General features: G+C 39.6%; 1 protein-coding gene across 11 annotated transcripts in view; it reads right to left on the minus strand.

Annotated features, from left to right (window-relative positions):
• Positions 1–13,393, minus strand: part of ACACA (acetyl-CoA carboxylase alpha) — a 277,027-nt gene that overhangs the window by 82,060 nt on the left and 181,574 nt on the right. For all 11 annotated transcript variants that reach the window (XR_004972815.1, XM_036340342.1, XM_036340341.1 and 8 more), the window contains 2 exons: positions 12,867–13,022; positions 11,032–11,178 (listed from right to left, as the gene is read on the minus strand). Coding sequence is in view for 10 of the 11 variants with exons in the window: in XM_036340342.1 (XP_036196235.1) it covers positions 11,032–11,178; positions 12,867–13,022 (303 nt within the window). In the remaining variant the exon portion in view is untranslated. The remainder of the gene's footprint in view (positions 1–11,031; positions 11,179–12,866; positions 13,023–13,393) is intronic.

The raw sequence follows: 13,393 nt of genomic DNA on the forward strand, positions 1-13,393 counted from the left end.
AGCCCTGCTCTGTGCCTGATAGGGGGGAGCTCCCCAACCCCCTGATAGCCCTGCGGCTCTGTGTGTGACAGGGTGCGGCGCCCCAACCCCCTGATCGGCCCTGCTCTGTGTGTGACAGGGTGCGGCGCCCCAACCGCCCCCCCCCCCACGGGCCCTGTTCTGTGTGTGACAGGGTAGAGCCATAACCTCCCCATCGGCCCTGCCCTGCGTGTGAGAGTGGCAGCGCCCCAACCCCCTGATGGGCCCTGCTCTGTGCATGACAGGGGGGAGCTCCCCAACCCCCTGATGGGCCCTGCTCTGTGCGTGACAGGGTACAGAGCCCCAACCCCCCTGATGGGCCCTGCTCTGTGAGTGACAGGGGTTGGCGCCGCAACCTCCCCATCGACCCTGCCTTGAGTGTAACAGGGGGCGGTGCCCCAACCCCCCAATCGGCCCTACCCTGAGCGTGACTGAGGGTGGCATCACAACCTCCCGATCCGCCCTGCTCTGTGCATGACAGGGGGTGGCGCCCCAACTCCCCAATCGGCCCTGCTCTGAGCCCGACCAGGGGCTGCACCTAGGGATTTGGCCTGCCCTCTGCCACCCGGGAGCAGGCCTAAGCTAGCACGTCTTTACTCCCGAGGGGGTCCCAGACTGCGAGAGGGCACAGGCCGAGCTGAGGGAACCCCTCCCCCCCCCCCGAGTGCACAAATTTTTGTGCACCGGGCCTCTAGTATTTTATAATGACAGATATAAACATGAAAATTAAAAACCAAGACTCGCCTCAATGGGAGAAAAATATCAGGAATTGTCTTCGTTTGCTGGGACTATCATTCACTTTTTTAAAAAGGAAATGTTCTACCGTGATGTGGTAGAATGTAAACATATGTGTATATATAGGTTTATACAATATTAATATCTCTACCTGAGAAGTAACTGCTTCAGTGTTTTTCTGGTCTGATGGTTAAATACATATTTATGCTTTAAAGTCAATATTTGTACACCAGACAAGAACAGTGCCTATCAGCTAAATACATATTTAGGACTGTACCACATGTATTACAAACATGCACTAAAATTGAAAGCTTCTATTTATACAGAGCCTTTCATCTTGAAGGGGGCTAAAGAACTTTACAAACATATGTACATAAAGGGACGTATGCACTGATAGGCAGGCAAGGTATCCATCCACCCATTCCCCTATTTCTTCCAGCAGACCAGGGAGGAACACATGGTGCCCACAGCTGCAGGCCTATAACAGCTGCACAGACAGGAACATAATGATCCACGTTGTGATGTGCAGTCACTGAAAGAGGGCTTCGATTTGAAAGCAGCAACTGCTCTCCTCAAGTGCAGAAGCACCACAGCCATTTCCAAATTTGTGTTTTTAAATTATTCTCTACCAAACTCAACTAACTAATCACTTGACAAAACGGAATTTGATACTCAAATGGTTTCTGAATGCAAAATACTTCCTGTCTGATGATGAAAACTAGGTTGAAAATGCTTCCTCCTGCCCTTGTTAGATGTAGAGAGAGAAAAAAAGGGTCACAATATTCAGGAGAAGTGGTTCAAAATATTCCATCTAAGAATAGCTTTGTCTCAGCGGATGGGGTCATTACTTCAAAAGACAGTCATATCCCCCCACCCCCCATTTAATTAGGACACTGAGTTTCTCAAATTACTTTATATAGAGGGGTCTGTCTATATTATCCTATACAATAAAAGGCTAATATGCAAATAGACCAAACGGCGGAACAAGCGAACAACCAGTCACACTATGATGTGTGCTGACCACCATGGGGCATGTGTGGAACATGGCGGGCATTGGCAGCTGGCAGCAGAGGTCGGAACATGGCAGGCGTTGGCCGCAGCAGGATGGTGGAGCAGGTGAGTGGGGGCACCAGACCAAGGCAGGGTGCCGGTCGCTGTCATTGGGATGAGTCTCTGATGGTTACTGAAAATTCTTTGCTCACGCATGCCGCAGTCCCATCTGGCATTTGCACCCACTGCTGGCCCCGATCGCTTGGCACCGTCAGCGGGTGCAAGCAGTGGCTGCAGGCCCCGATTGCCCCTCAGGGCTTCTCCACCTCCCCTGCTCCTGAGGGGCGATTGGGGCCACAGCTGCCACTGGCACCTGCTGCTGGTGACAGCCCCGCTTGCACCTGCTGCTGGCTCTGGCCCCAATCACTCCACGCCATCAGCAGGTGCAAGCAGGGCCTGCACCGTCAGTGCATGGGAGCAGCAGGAGCGGGGCTGCCGGCAGACAGGGGACTGAGGGCCGTGGCAGGAGGGGCCAGGCTGGGGTGTGAAGGATGGGCCGAGACCCGCCCCTATGACCACCACAGCCTCATGACACAGTTCCTTTCAAGGTGCACGAATTCATGCACTGGGCCCCTAGTATATACATAATGGAGATCTGATACTGGAAATTGTGCAATCACTATAAAAGCATATACAAAGTGTGACAATGTGATTAGGAATATGACACTCACTGATTTTACCTAAGCCCAAATTGCCTTGTATATTAACCGAAAAATAATAAACAAAAAGATATTCACTGAATCCCCTTGTTGTGGCTTCTCTCTCCCTTGCACATTTTTATGCAGGTGAAACCTAGTGAAAAGGCCACTTCAGAACTAAGGGCTAAGGAAGCAACAAAAGGGCAACATGTAGCCACAAGGGGCTGTAAGGGAGAGTGAGTGCATGAGGCAGAATGAGCTTCAGACTCAGGCTCTTGGTCCTGGCGGTGTCAGCAACTTCTTTCCCTGACCGCTGCCTCGCTGAGGCACTGACTAACCAAGTGGTTCTAGCCACTACTGCCAATTATGTTTTCATTAATATAGCCATAAATCATTGGAAAAATACTTTATTTCAGATGATTTTTTATAATAGAATGTTCTCAGCAATTAGCAAGTTTCTTAAGGTTAGGGTTATCAACCTAAACTAATTAGCTTACAGCAAAAAAGGGATACAGACCAAAAGGGTTACTGTGAATAAGCTAAGGAAAAACAGAAATAAATATTTGTTTTCCTTCTACAATTTCTAAAAAAGAAAATATTTCTTTGGCCACCGTCTGATTCTGGAATAAACACGAGCCAAGTGAGGGAGGAGGGAACAGGGAGGAGAAAGCAGAAGACAACAGTCTTATTTAACTGTTTTTATGTGAGCAAAATGATTTGTGCCACAGTATTTCCATAAGAAGTGGGACCATTATTTTCCTGTAGAAACACATTTGGTTTGAAAAGTATCACTGGACAGGACGTGAAAATCAAACCGAATGAATTATTCACAACCTCCGATCAGAGGTGATCATTATTTCTGATGCTCCAAACAGTGATTAGGATTCTGCCCTGAGATGTCATTTTCTTACTGAGTAACACCAGCGATATAGAAAGACATTATCTATCTATCCATATATGTATTTTTTCTCCTGGGAGGACCTTGGTTTAATGTTACTATAACAGATACTAAAAACATGATAATATTAACATTTATTCTGATGGTGCCCATAAATGCCATTAGTCTGACACAAAGTGTCAACACTAATTATGACCCAAAGTTAACACCAAAATTGATATCAACATTAATTGTACTATCAGTGTGAATAGAACGTGCAAATGCACACATACACACATGTACACATACACACATTCACGCACTTTCCAAAGCGGCCGTTACTACAAAATAAAACAATATTAAGCTCAATAAAGAAATCTGAAGAGAAAGCTAAGGGACAAAGCAAGACAGGATTTTGTTTTTAAGGATATAAGCAGCATCCATCAACTTTAGCTATGCTGTGGGAAGCAGAAAGGGAATAGCATATCTTTGCCACGATTGTCTTTTTTATATCTATCTCCTCATTTTAGGTTCAGTTGTAATAATATAAAGGTTAGACTGTGGCTAAGATGTTGCAGCTTTACTTTTCATGCTAAAAGTCTAAAAGTTGAGTTTTTCTGGCAAAGCCTCCAGCAGCTATTGTTCTACTACTGCTACTGCCAGAAAGATAACTATCCTGCAAGACCCTGGAGCAGCATACAAAGACTCCTAGAATGGCATGACGATTACCAGAGGGAAAGGAAACTGGGGGGAGGTAGGAGAGAGTAAGGGGGGATAAATGGTGATAGAAGGAGACTTGACTTGGGGTGGTGAACACATAATACAATATGCAGGTGATGTATTATAGAATTGTACCACTGAAACGTATATAATTTTATTAACCAATGTCACCCAATAAATTCAATTTAAAAAATCAAAAAAGAAAAAGACTCCTAGAATGTTAGAGCTGAATTGGACCTAAGCATCATTTGCATCATAAAGGAGAAAAAACTAAGACCCAGAGAGAAGGAATCTAAACTTGGGTTCCTTTACAGACATAATAAAATGTTACTTTTCCTCCCTTTTATATCCTGTATGGAATATTAAATCTTCACTTTAATTAGATACTATCAAAAATAATTATAATTTTAAACTCATGTTAGAATCTCATGAAAAAAAACATACTTAATGAAATATTAAAAAATACTGTGCAGGTGTTAAAAATGTGTATTTTAAAACCATACAGCAATGTAATATTTGACTTAATTTGTGCTGAGAAAAACCATGGTGAAAAAATGTCAATGCCTTTCCATATTTTATTACCTGCTGGAGAGCATGTTCCATTGCCTAGTTTGTATGATCACATAAAAGAGCTGAAAACAATTTTCTTAACAGCTGAAAAAAACCTTCTTACATGCTTGAATAACTTAAAAATGGCTAAACAAACTTACCTCAACCTTTCTAAAAACCGATAAAAGGATAAGAAAAAATATCATTTTTAGAGCAAAGTATTTTTTATCTGAGAGATGACTTAAAAAATGTTACCAAATATTAGAAACAATAATTTTGAACAGGGGAATTATTCCTTTCTGTAATATTTATATACTTGAAACCACATTAATTTTATACACATCCACACAATGCTTTCATAAATAAACCAATTTTTACAAAAGCATGCAATGGAGCACATACAAGCCAGTGATATTTGAGAAATGGGGCATAGGAGTAACTGGTTGATATGGCAATTAACCAACTTGGCCTACGACAGTTCCAGAAGCCTTGCCCATTAGTCACATAAACGAATGTTGAACTCTGATGCTCCATGCTACACCTCATCCTCTGGTGTCATCTGTTGCTGTCCTGATGTTCATTATTGCCTCTGATTGGTATTGGGTAACATAGGGTACCCTATCACATCCTTTTCCCGTAAAATCCTAGAATTTGAGATGAAAATACTAGCAAGTACATTCTCTTGTTTAAAGGCTATCTCGAGGACGTACTTTTGAAAGGAACTGGGGAGCCCTCCACGTATGCTGCATTAGGATTTTTCAAAGCCAGTCAAGTTCATTGGGCCTTGGTTTGCTACTAATGGAATGAGTCAAACTCAACTAATCAACCTGATGAGCAATCTCCAACACCAATAACAGTCATTCCGAAGGAATTCTAAGGAAAGTATATGCATCCCCAAAGAACTGTGTTAGAAATTCATTAAAAGTAATTCCATGGCAGGAAGAGCAATGTTTCAAAATCAGCCCTAATGTTTCTCTAATGAGGGACTCAACTTTGGTTCTGAGGATCATTTCAGACAAAAAGAAACATTTTAGACATAACCAAATGTGCTCACTTAGAACGAGGGTAACAGAAGAGAGAATGCATAATTTTAAATAAAACTATCTTACCACATATTCCATAATATGTCTCTTACTATACTTGAAATTTCTATCTTACTAGGTACATTCTCCCATCTTCAGGGAAATATTGGTAGCAAGGACCATTAGTCTCTTTGTATAACTTGAACAATCAGTGCACAGACCACGGTCCTGTTTTTTAAGAACCACTTTTATCAGGTCTATTTCAGAGTTCACCTTCAGCACACTACAATACAAACATGCCTCTTTCCCAACATATATCTAAAAGACTGACATGGACTCAATTTCCACACCCAGCATGAAAAGGTAAACTGATTTCAAAAGAATCAAACGAAAGCACAGTAAAAATTCATCCAAATGAGGTTCACATTCACTGAGCTATTCTGAGGTTAAATAGAGTAAAACAATACACAAAAGTCTAATGTTAAACTAGAAAAATATTTGAGTTCTGTGCGCAAGAGAAATGGTCAACACTTTCCTTATTCAAGCCCACACACATATACATACTCTCTGCAGTCAGAATTTCTAAACATAATGGGTTCTAATAGAATTTGAATCCAGGATAACCCAAAGCAATTCCTTTGAGAGTATGGGAAATGTCAACCAAGTGAATTAAGACAGAGGGTAATGGTGGTTTTTCTAAAATAAGAGGTCCTCTGTGTTAAGAAGTCCAGCCTAGAACTGTCAAGATGAATCTATTTCTTCCAATCTTTTAGGTTTATGTAAGCTTACCAAACATCTTTCCCTACCCAAAGGCTAATTTATTTTATACTCAAATTAGAGATTCCAAAGGATCATAGCAACATGTAAGTAAGGAACAGTGTCAAAATGGTAAGATTTGTTTAAGCTGGTCAGGTGTGTACAGGTATTTGTCATAACACTCTCCGTATTCTTCTGTATGTTTTAAAATATTTTATAGTAAAATATTAAAGAGACTGGATATCAGCACACGGTCAACAATTACATATGGGCAAGGCTGAGCAGTTCTAGAATTCCTGATCCCCAACAGTTCACCTCTAAGAATATAAAACGGAACTAAAACCAAGATACCAGTTATGATAGCAGCTAGTCTTTAATTTACACTTTTTTTTCCCCCTCAATCATCCTCTTTCTAAAAATTGTTTCCTATCAAAACATGTACAGCCATTATGTAAAATTCAACAGATTTCCACCCCAAAGAGTTAAAAATGCAATTGCATATTGTAGGAACATGAGGCAAAGCCTACCAATCCAACTGAAAAAAAAGGGGGGGGGTGGCGGGGGCGAGGGGGAAGGAGGATACTGCTGGATTTGCCTCACCAAACAAGGCAAATCAAGAGGCTTGTCTGAATGCGAAGCTGCAGAGAAGGAAAAACCCTGACACCTAGTGCCCATCGGAAAAAAATGAAGCCTTTGAGCCCCTATAATGATTTAAGTGTGGTAGTGTGTGCTCAAGTGACCATAAAATTGCAATCAATTTGGAATATACCTATCTCCCAAAAAAATGTAACATTATGCAAAAATTCCAGTATCTAACGATCAGTCTTTTTTTGAGTACGTATCTTGTACCTAACTGTTTCTAAACACAACATCTTCTTCTCATCTCAGTTTTTCATTATGTCAGGAGTGATGAGAGGGAATGGATGGGTTCATATTGTTAAAAAGGCCAAGTTCTGATATAATGAGAACAGGATCGTAATTCCTATCCTCACTAAAATTACTATAAAAGGTGCATCTCTCTCATATTAGAGATTCGTGATCTAGTTCACAGAGCTGTTAATGAAAATAAAATAAAAGAATGCTTCAGAACAAATCACAGTCTCAAGAAGGCTAGTGTTTTCTTTGTCCTACCAGGCAAAGTTAAGTTGTTCTCTGTCAAGTCCATTATAGCCTTGGCTTGATCTTAGTCTGAGCCTTTTAATAACAGGATTCTGTGCGAAAAGCGGCTACACTGAACTGTGAACTGTTACTCAAAATGTTCCCACCTGCAATTACAGCTTCCAACAAATGATCAAAACAGGTTAGCAAACAAACAGGAAAATGAAAATAATTCCTCCAAATTCAGATGTGGTAAGAGCAGAACTGTTGTTTGGCTACATTGCATCTGTACCCAGCCTCAATAGCATACATCCATCTAGCTGTGTATTTACATACAGTGCCCAGCACTGCAGCATCATGAACTCATCTAGAAGTGAAATTAGTTTAGTATATGCTGCAATCATATTTTCTTTAATTTTCATCTTGAAACTATTAAAAAAAATTCTGGATAACTCGTCTTTGGAGCTATTTGCAAGTAATGCAGATTCGGGCTGAATCTCTTTTATTCCTACTCTAAATTCATACTAAATGCAATGCCATTCAAATCTGACAATGAGAAAAATGTATTCTCCTACAACTTTCATCATGCATAGTGGCATTCCTTCAGTTACACCTTTCTTGATGGCGGAGGGACAGCTAGGAAAATAGAAAGGAGAACATAGCTAATACCAAGTCAGAAAAGCACTGTTTCTCCTGCTTTTAACATGGGCACAGTGTTCAAAATGCAGGTCACATCTCTGCTGAAACAGCCAATATTCTTCCTCAAATGGCAAACAAGTTACCTAAAACTAAATGGAACTGAATTGTTCCAACTCCTGGACCCATCACCATTTTACCCATTTACTGTCCTGGAAAAAAAATAAGGAAGACTGGCCACACATATAGCCAATGGTCTGATAAGTGTAGGTTTTCTGCCTCTGATTATGGGGAAACGCATCTCAATTCCTGGGGAAACTCTGCAGGAATCTCTTGTTTTACTTTTATTCCTATATCCATGCGGTAGCATTTAAACCCCGAAACTCCAATCCTTCAAGGTAATGCAATATCACCCACAATGATGACCTGGTAGAGCCGTCACCTTTAGAGAACACCACATTATAATGATTTAATGTCTATGTAGCATCAATGCATTTACATTGAGCCTTGGCTCTCAGGACATTACCAGGTCAATTTTTTATTCCTTTTTTAATAAAACAATTTCTCAAGTCTCTGTTCAGATGCCCATTCTCTGTGGGACAGATTTGCTCTAAATCTCATCAGCATGAGCTCTTTTCTTTCCCCTCACATCATTCTTGGGTAAAATGTAGAGTGCCAGGCTCATGACAAACTTGTCTCTTTGGCCAAAGAAAATTAAACTGCAATAGCTGAAAGTCAACTTGCCCTGATAACACTAGGCTTGGCATGAGGAAATACATCCTATTGACAGCGCGTCTTCTCTTAGGCAGAGCTGTCCCTCAGAGTTCTGACTGCTGAAACTTCATCTTTAGATTGGTCTCTCAGTGGACATGCTCCATTGTATGTTCAAGCCATTGGTAACAGAATTTGATACTGATACCCCTACTTCATTCCTGTCATGCAGTGCCCCTAATCTAGCTTTGGCCACTGACTGGCTTCACCAGCCATCCCAGGCATTAGTCACTAACTGCTAACAAAAGAACATTGGTCTCACTCCTCCTGAGCTCAAAGACTCAGAAATAGCGAGCTAATGCTCAGCCTCAATTCTAGTCAATCATTTGAAGAAAAGAGAAAATAGGCAACTTAGGAGGGAAAAGAATAGAAGAAGAAAGTGAGAACTGACAAAAAGAAAAAAAATGTTTACTACTATTAGATTTCAAGATTGTTAAAGCATTGGGCAAAGGTAAACATGGTTCCTATACTGTCTTTGCTATTTCCAGCGATAGTATAAGACATCCCTTTTCCATCAAGGTTTGCTGGGTCTTAAAAGGGTTAAAACAAACCTTTAATTTTTTTTTATTCGTGTGTGTGTGTGGTCTTTGGGTACAGAGTCCGGTATAATAAGACTATTTGTATTCATACTGGCAGAGTAAACACTACATGTTCATGCCCAGGCAGCTCTGTGCTTGTAATTTCAGCAAGAACAGAGCTCTGTCCCTCTGGGACTTCACTATTCCCCTAGTCTCCATTCGCTCAAACACAGAATGAGAGCAGAGAGAAAGCAGGAGAGAAAGATCATGGCAAGAGGTTTCAAACAGCACTGCAGCTAGCTTGTACGTGGACAAAAATCTCGTTTTGTGTTTTAATTACATTAGTTAAAACCGTTTTTCTCAGCTACATGTTCACAAGGGTGCCTTCTGTTCCTAAAGACGACACTGTTCAATGAAGAAGAATTTAAGTCTAGCACAATGAAGCTTTTCTCTGCTCTTGAGGGGCTCATTGAATACATGCTACACACAGCGGCACACAAGTCTACTTCAACTTTGTGTGCTAATGAGTATATACCTACTCTTGTCAAAATTCTATGCATCCTTCCTCTCTAACTTCTTGCCTTTTCTATTTCAAGTTGTTAGATTAAAAGAACTCCTACAAGTCTTATACTCTCCATCTGGTCCTTGATTGCATCCATCTTAATACTAAATCATCTACTTTGGCATCATCTGGTGGACTTACTGAAACAGCCATACACCTTGTACGTATAGGAACATTTTTTATAATTTACTGCATAAAATGAAAGCAATTGCATATTATCTCCAAAGGTCTACCCAGCCTGTGTTTATGGTGAACACCAGGTAAAGATTACTCCTTCTAAGGAAGGAGATTTTTCTAGGATTATTATCTAAGGTTGAAATAAAAACATATCTTTTTTTAGGTTTATGACTATTATCATTGCTGGACATAGGGTGTTGGGCAGAATATGACTTTATATCATTATTATTAGTGCACAATAGGAGAAAGGTCTCCAAGGCTAGAAAATGCATTCTTGAATAACTATAAGCAATGGGTTCTCTATTACTTTCTTTTATGTTGAAACCCCTGGTTCTGAATGAGTCCCTTTAAGAATATATTTACCATGCTCACAATAGCATCAGATCAAATTACCTGAGCATAAAATAGATATCCAAATAAAGAAAAACATTACACAAAAAAACAGTACTTTAAATGCTCTTATTATAGAAAATGTCAAAAATTTCAAACATATACAATAAGTGAGAAAATAATCTATTTCGTATCTACCATCTTCCTTCATTAACAACTCATGGCCAATCCTGTTTCATCCATATTCCCACATTCACCTCCCATTATTTTGAAGTAAATTCTATATATCAGATCATTTCATCTGTAGTTATTTTAGTATGTATATTTAATAGAAAAATACTTAAGAAAACAAAATTGTAATATCATTTTTAAATAAAATAGTATCATTATCACACCTACAAAATTAAACAATAATTCTGTAATAACCAGTTAATGTTCTCTCTCTAAAGAATTATACCAATAAGACTGCCTACTACTTGGATCTGAATTAACACCATTTAATGACCATCCCATGAAAAGTTGATACTGGTGGGCACTGAACTAAGAAAGGGGGGAAGGGGACTCAACTACTTGCCTCATTTCCTCCTGGTAGCCTGTTCATGTGGACCAGTTGACCTTGATCATCCAACACGAGCTCAGTGTAGGTCAGTATGTCAGAAGGCAGAGGGGGTGACGGAAGGAATGCTTGAGTGGACATAGACTCCCAGAGTTTGATCAGGGACTAGTGGAGGAGAGAAGTTTTACTAATCAATGACAATAAGAATTTCAACATATATAAAAATGAAAAGATTTGGTTATTCTCAGTTAAAATATATTTGTTATTGCCCTGGCTGGTGTTGCTCAGTAGTTGTATGACTATTTGTAAATGCACATGTCAATTCTGCTCAAATATGAGAAAAAGATAGCTACACTTACCCATTTAGAAACCATCATGATTTCCATTTCCATCTTCCTATTATCAAAACAAGTGCCTCATGAAATGGGAACTTGTTGTTTCTTTGTTTACCTCAAAGCAACATTTAAAGACAATATGACTTATTCATATTTAGATGTCCTCATCACTATGCTTATATGTCTATTCTACAGGAAGAATTACATAGAATGTGATTTCTACTTATAGCATTGGCATGTGGAAAGAGAACCAACACTCAACTTTTAGACTAACAATGCCAGTGATACTGAATGATGGTAGCTACATTTCAACAGAGAGAACTTGTAAATAAGTAGTTACATAAGGAAATCTCTTGTATTTGTGAATAATACAGGAATTACAGATAGACTATTTACCAAGGCCACATATATTACCTTAGTAAAACTTAAATATGGTAATACTGGTGGTATTAACTAGAAAATTTCAAAAAATCCTTTATTCATAGATTTTTTTAAAGGACAAATTCAGTATTCTTTTGACACTGTATTTTTTTATCTGCTGCGTTTTTTGCTGGTGATATACTTTTCTTGCCTTCTATTGATGGAAGAAAAATCTGCAGCACAGAGATGATTCACCATACAGATCAAAGGAATTTATTCTCATACAGAGCAGTGGTTCTCAACCTTCCTAATGCCACGACCCTTTAATACAGTTCCTCATGTTGTGGTGACCCCCAACCATAAAATTATTTTCGTTGCTACTTCATAACTGTAATTTTGCTACTGTTATGAATCGTAATGGAAATATCTGATATGCAGGATGTATTTTCATTGTTACAAATTGAACATAATTAAAGCATAGTGATTAATCACAAAACAATATGTAATTATATACGTGTTTTTCGATGGTCTTAGGTGACCCCTGTGAAAAGGTTGTTCGATCCCCAAAGGGGTCGCGACCCACAGGTTGAGAACCGCTGATATAGAGGATAAGATTCATATTTTCTCATGCTAGTTTTTATTCAGCTATAATAAATCTCCCACAAAAGAACTGATACTTTAAACTGTGTACCATGAACTCTATATCATATATTTGTATATGTTATCTATATTGATTCTCATCATATTAATCTAGGCAATGAGCTAGAGAGACTTGGGTTATCTTGGAAAACAGAAAAATGAGAACTAGAGTTTCCAACCTCTTTAATATCCATAATTTGAATACAGGCTTAGGAAATATAGACCTGAACATAACTCCGGTCATTATAAACTACCATCACAGGCATGCAGTCTCAGTTTACTCTCATCTACTCAATAGAGGTTCCGATCCTCACTATTTCTCCTGTTAATTCACAAAGAACCACCCAAAATCTAAGTTGGCAGTCACCAAATCCCAAATAAAATAGAAATGAGAATAGTGTCAAGATATTTCCTGCCCTTTAGAAGTGCATCATTCCAGTCTAAGCTGCATCTGATGGAGAGTCAAGAAAACCTTGCCTCTTTGGAATAGGTCAGAGCCTCCCAGTTAGCCACCGTTACCTGTCGAAACATCTCTGGGATATCATATATGTATGTTGTCCCTAAGGACTGTGCCTGGAACCTCTTTGATTGAAGCAGGTCTTTGGTCACATAGGGAGTGTTGATTAACATTCCATGCAGTGGTCCCTGTTTGTCTCCATATGCCTGAAACATGATCTGCAGGAAAAAGAGGATGGCATGAGGCGTTGAGACAGAGAAAAACATCAGAGAGCAGCCTACAAGGGCTTTTTTAAATAAAAGTTATTTCTTGAAACACATTTTTGGTGGGTTGAGTAGCTCAGATATGCTTCTTAACATCGAGTACATGGTGCTCTCACCTCTCTACAAATTAACCAACTACAAAACTGGTATGTAGCCAACTGTACACCACTGGCTGCTTTCACTTCTGGATTTGTTGAAATCAATAGGAAAGCACAGTGTAAATTTCATATTTCAGAGACAGACTGACAATGCTTTCCTTCTAAAGTGATTTGAATCCCACATATTCAGAAATGAAGTATATGTCAACTAACGCCAGTCTGAGCAGT

Source organism: Myotis myotis, unplaced genomic scaffold (assembly GCF_014108235.1).
Source record: "Myotis myotis isolate mMyoMyo1 unplaced genomic scaffold, mMyoMyo1.p scaffold_m19_p_17, whole genome shotgun sequence".
Classification (NCBI taxonomy): Eukaryota; Metazoa; Chordata; class Mammalia; order Chiroptera; family Vespertilionidae; genus Myotis; species Myotis myotis.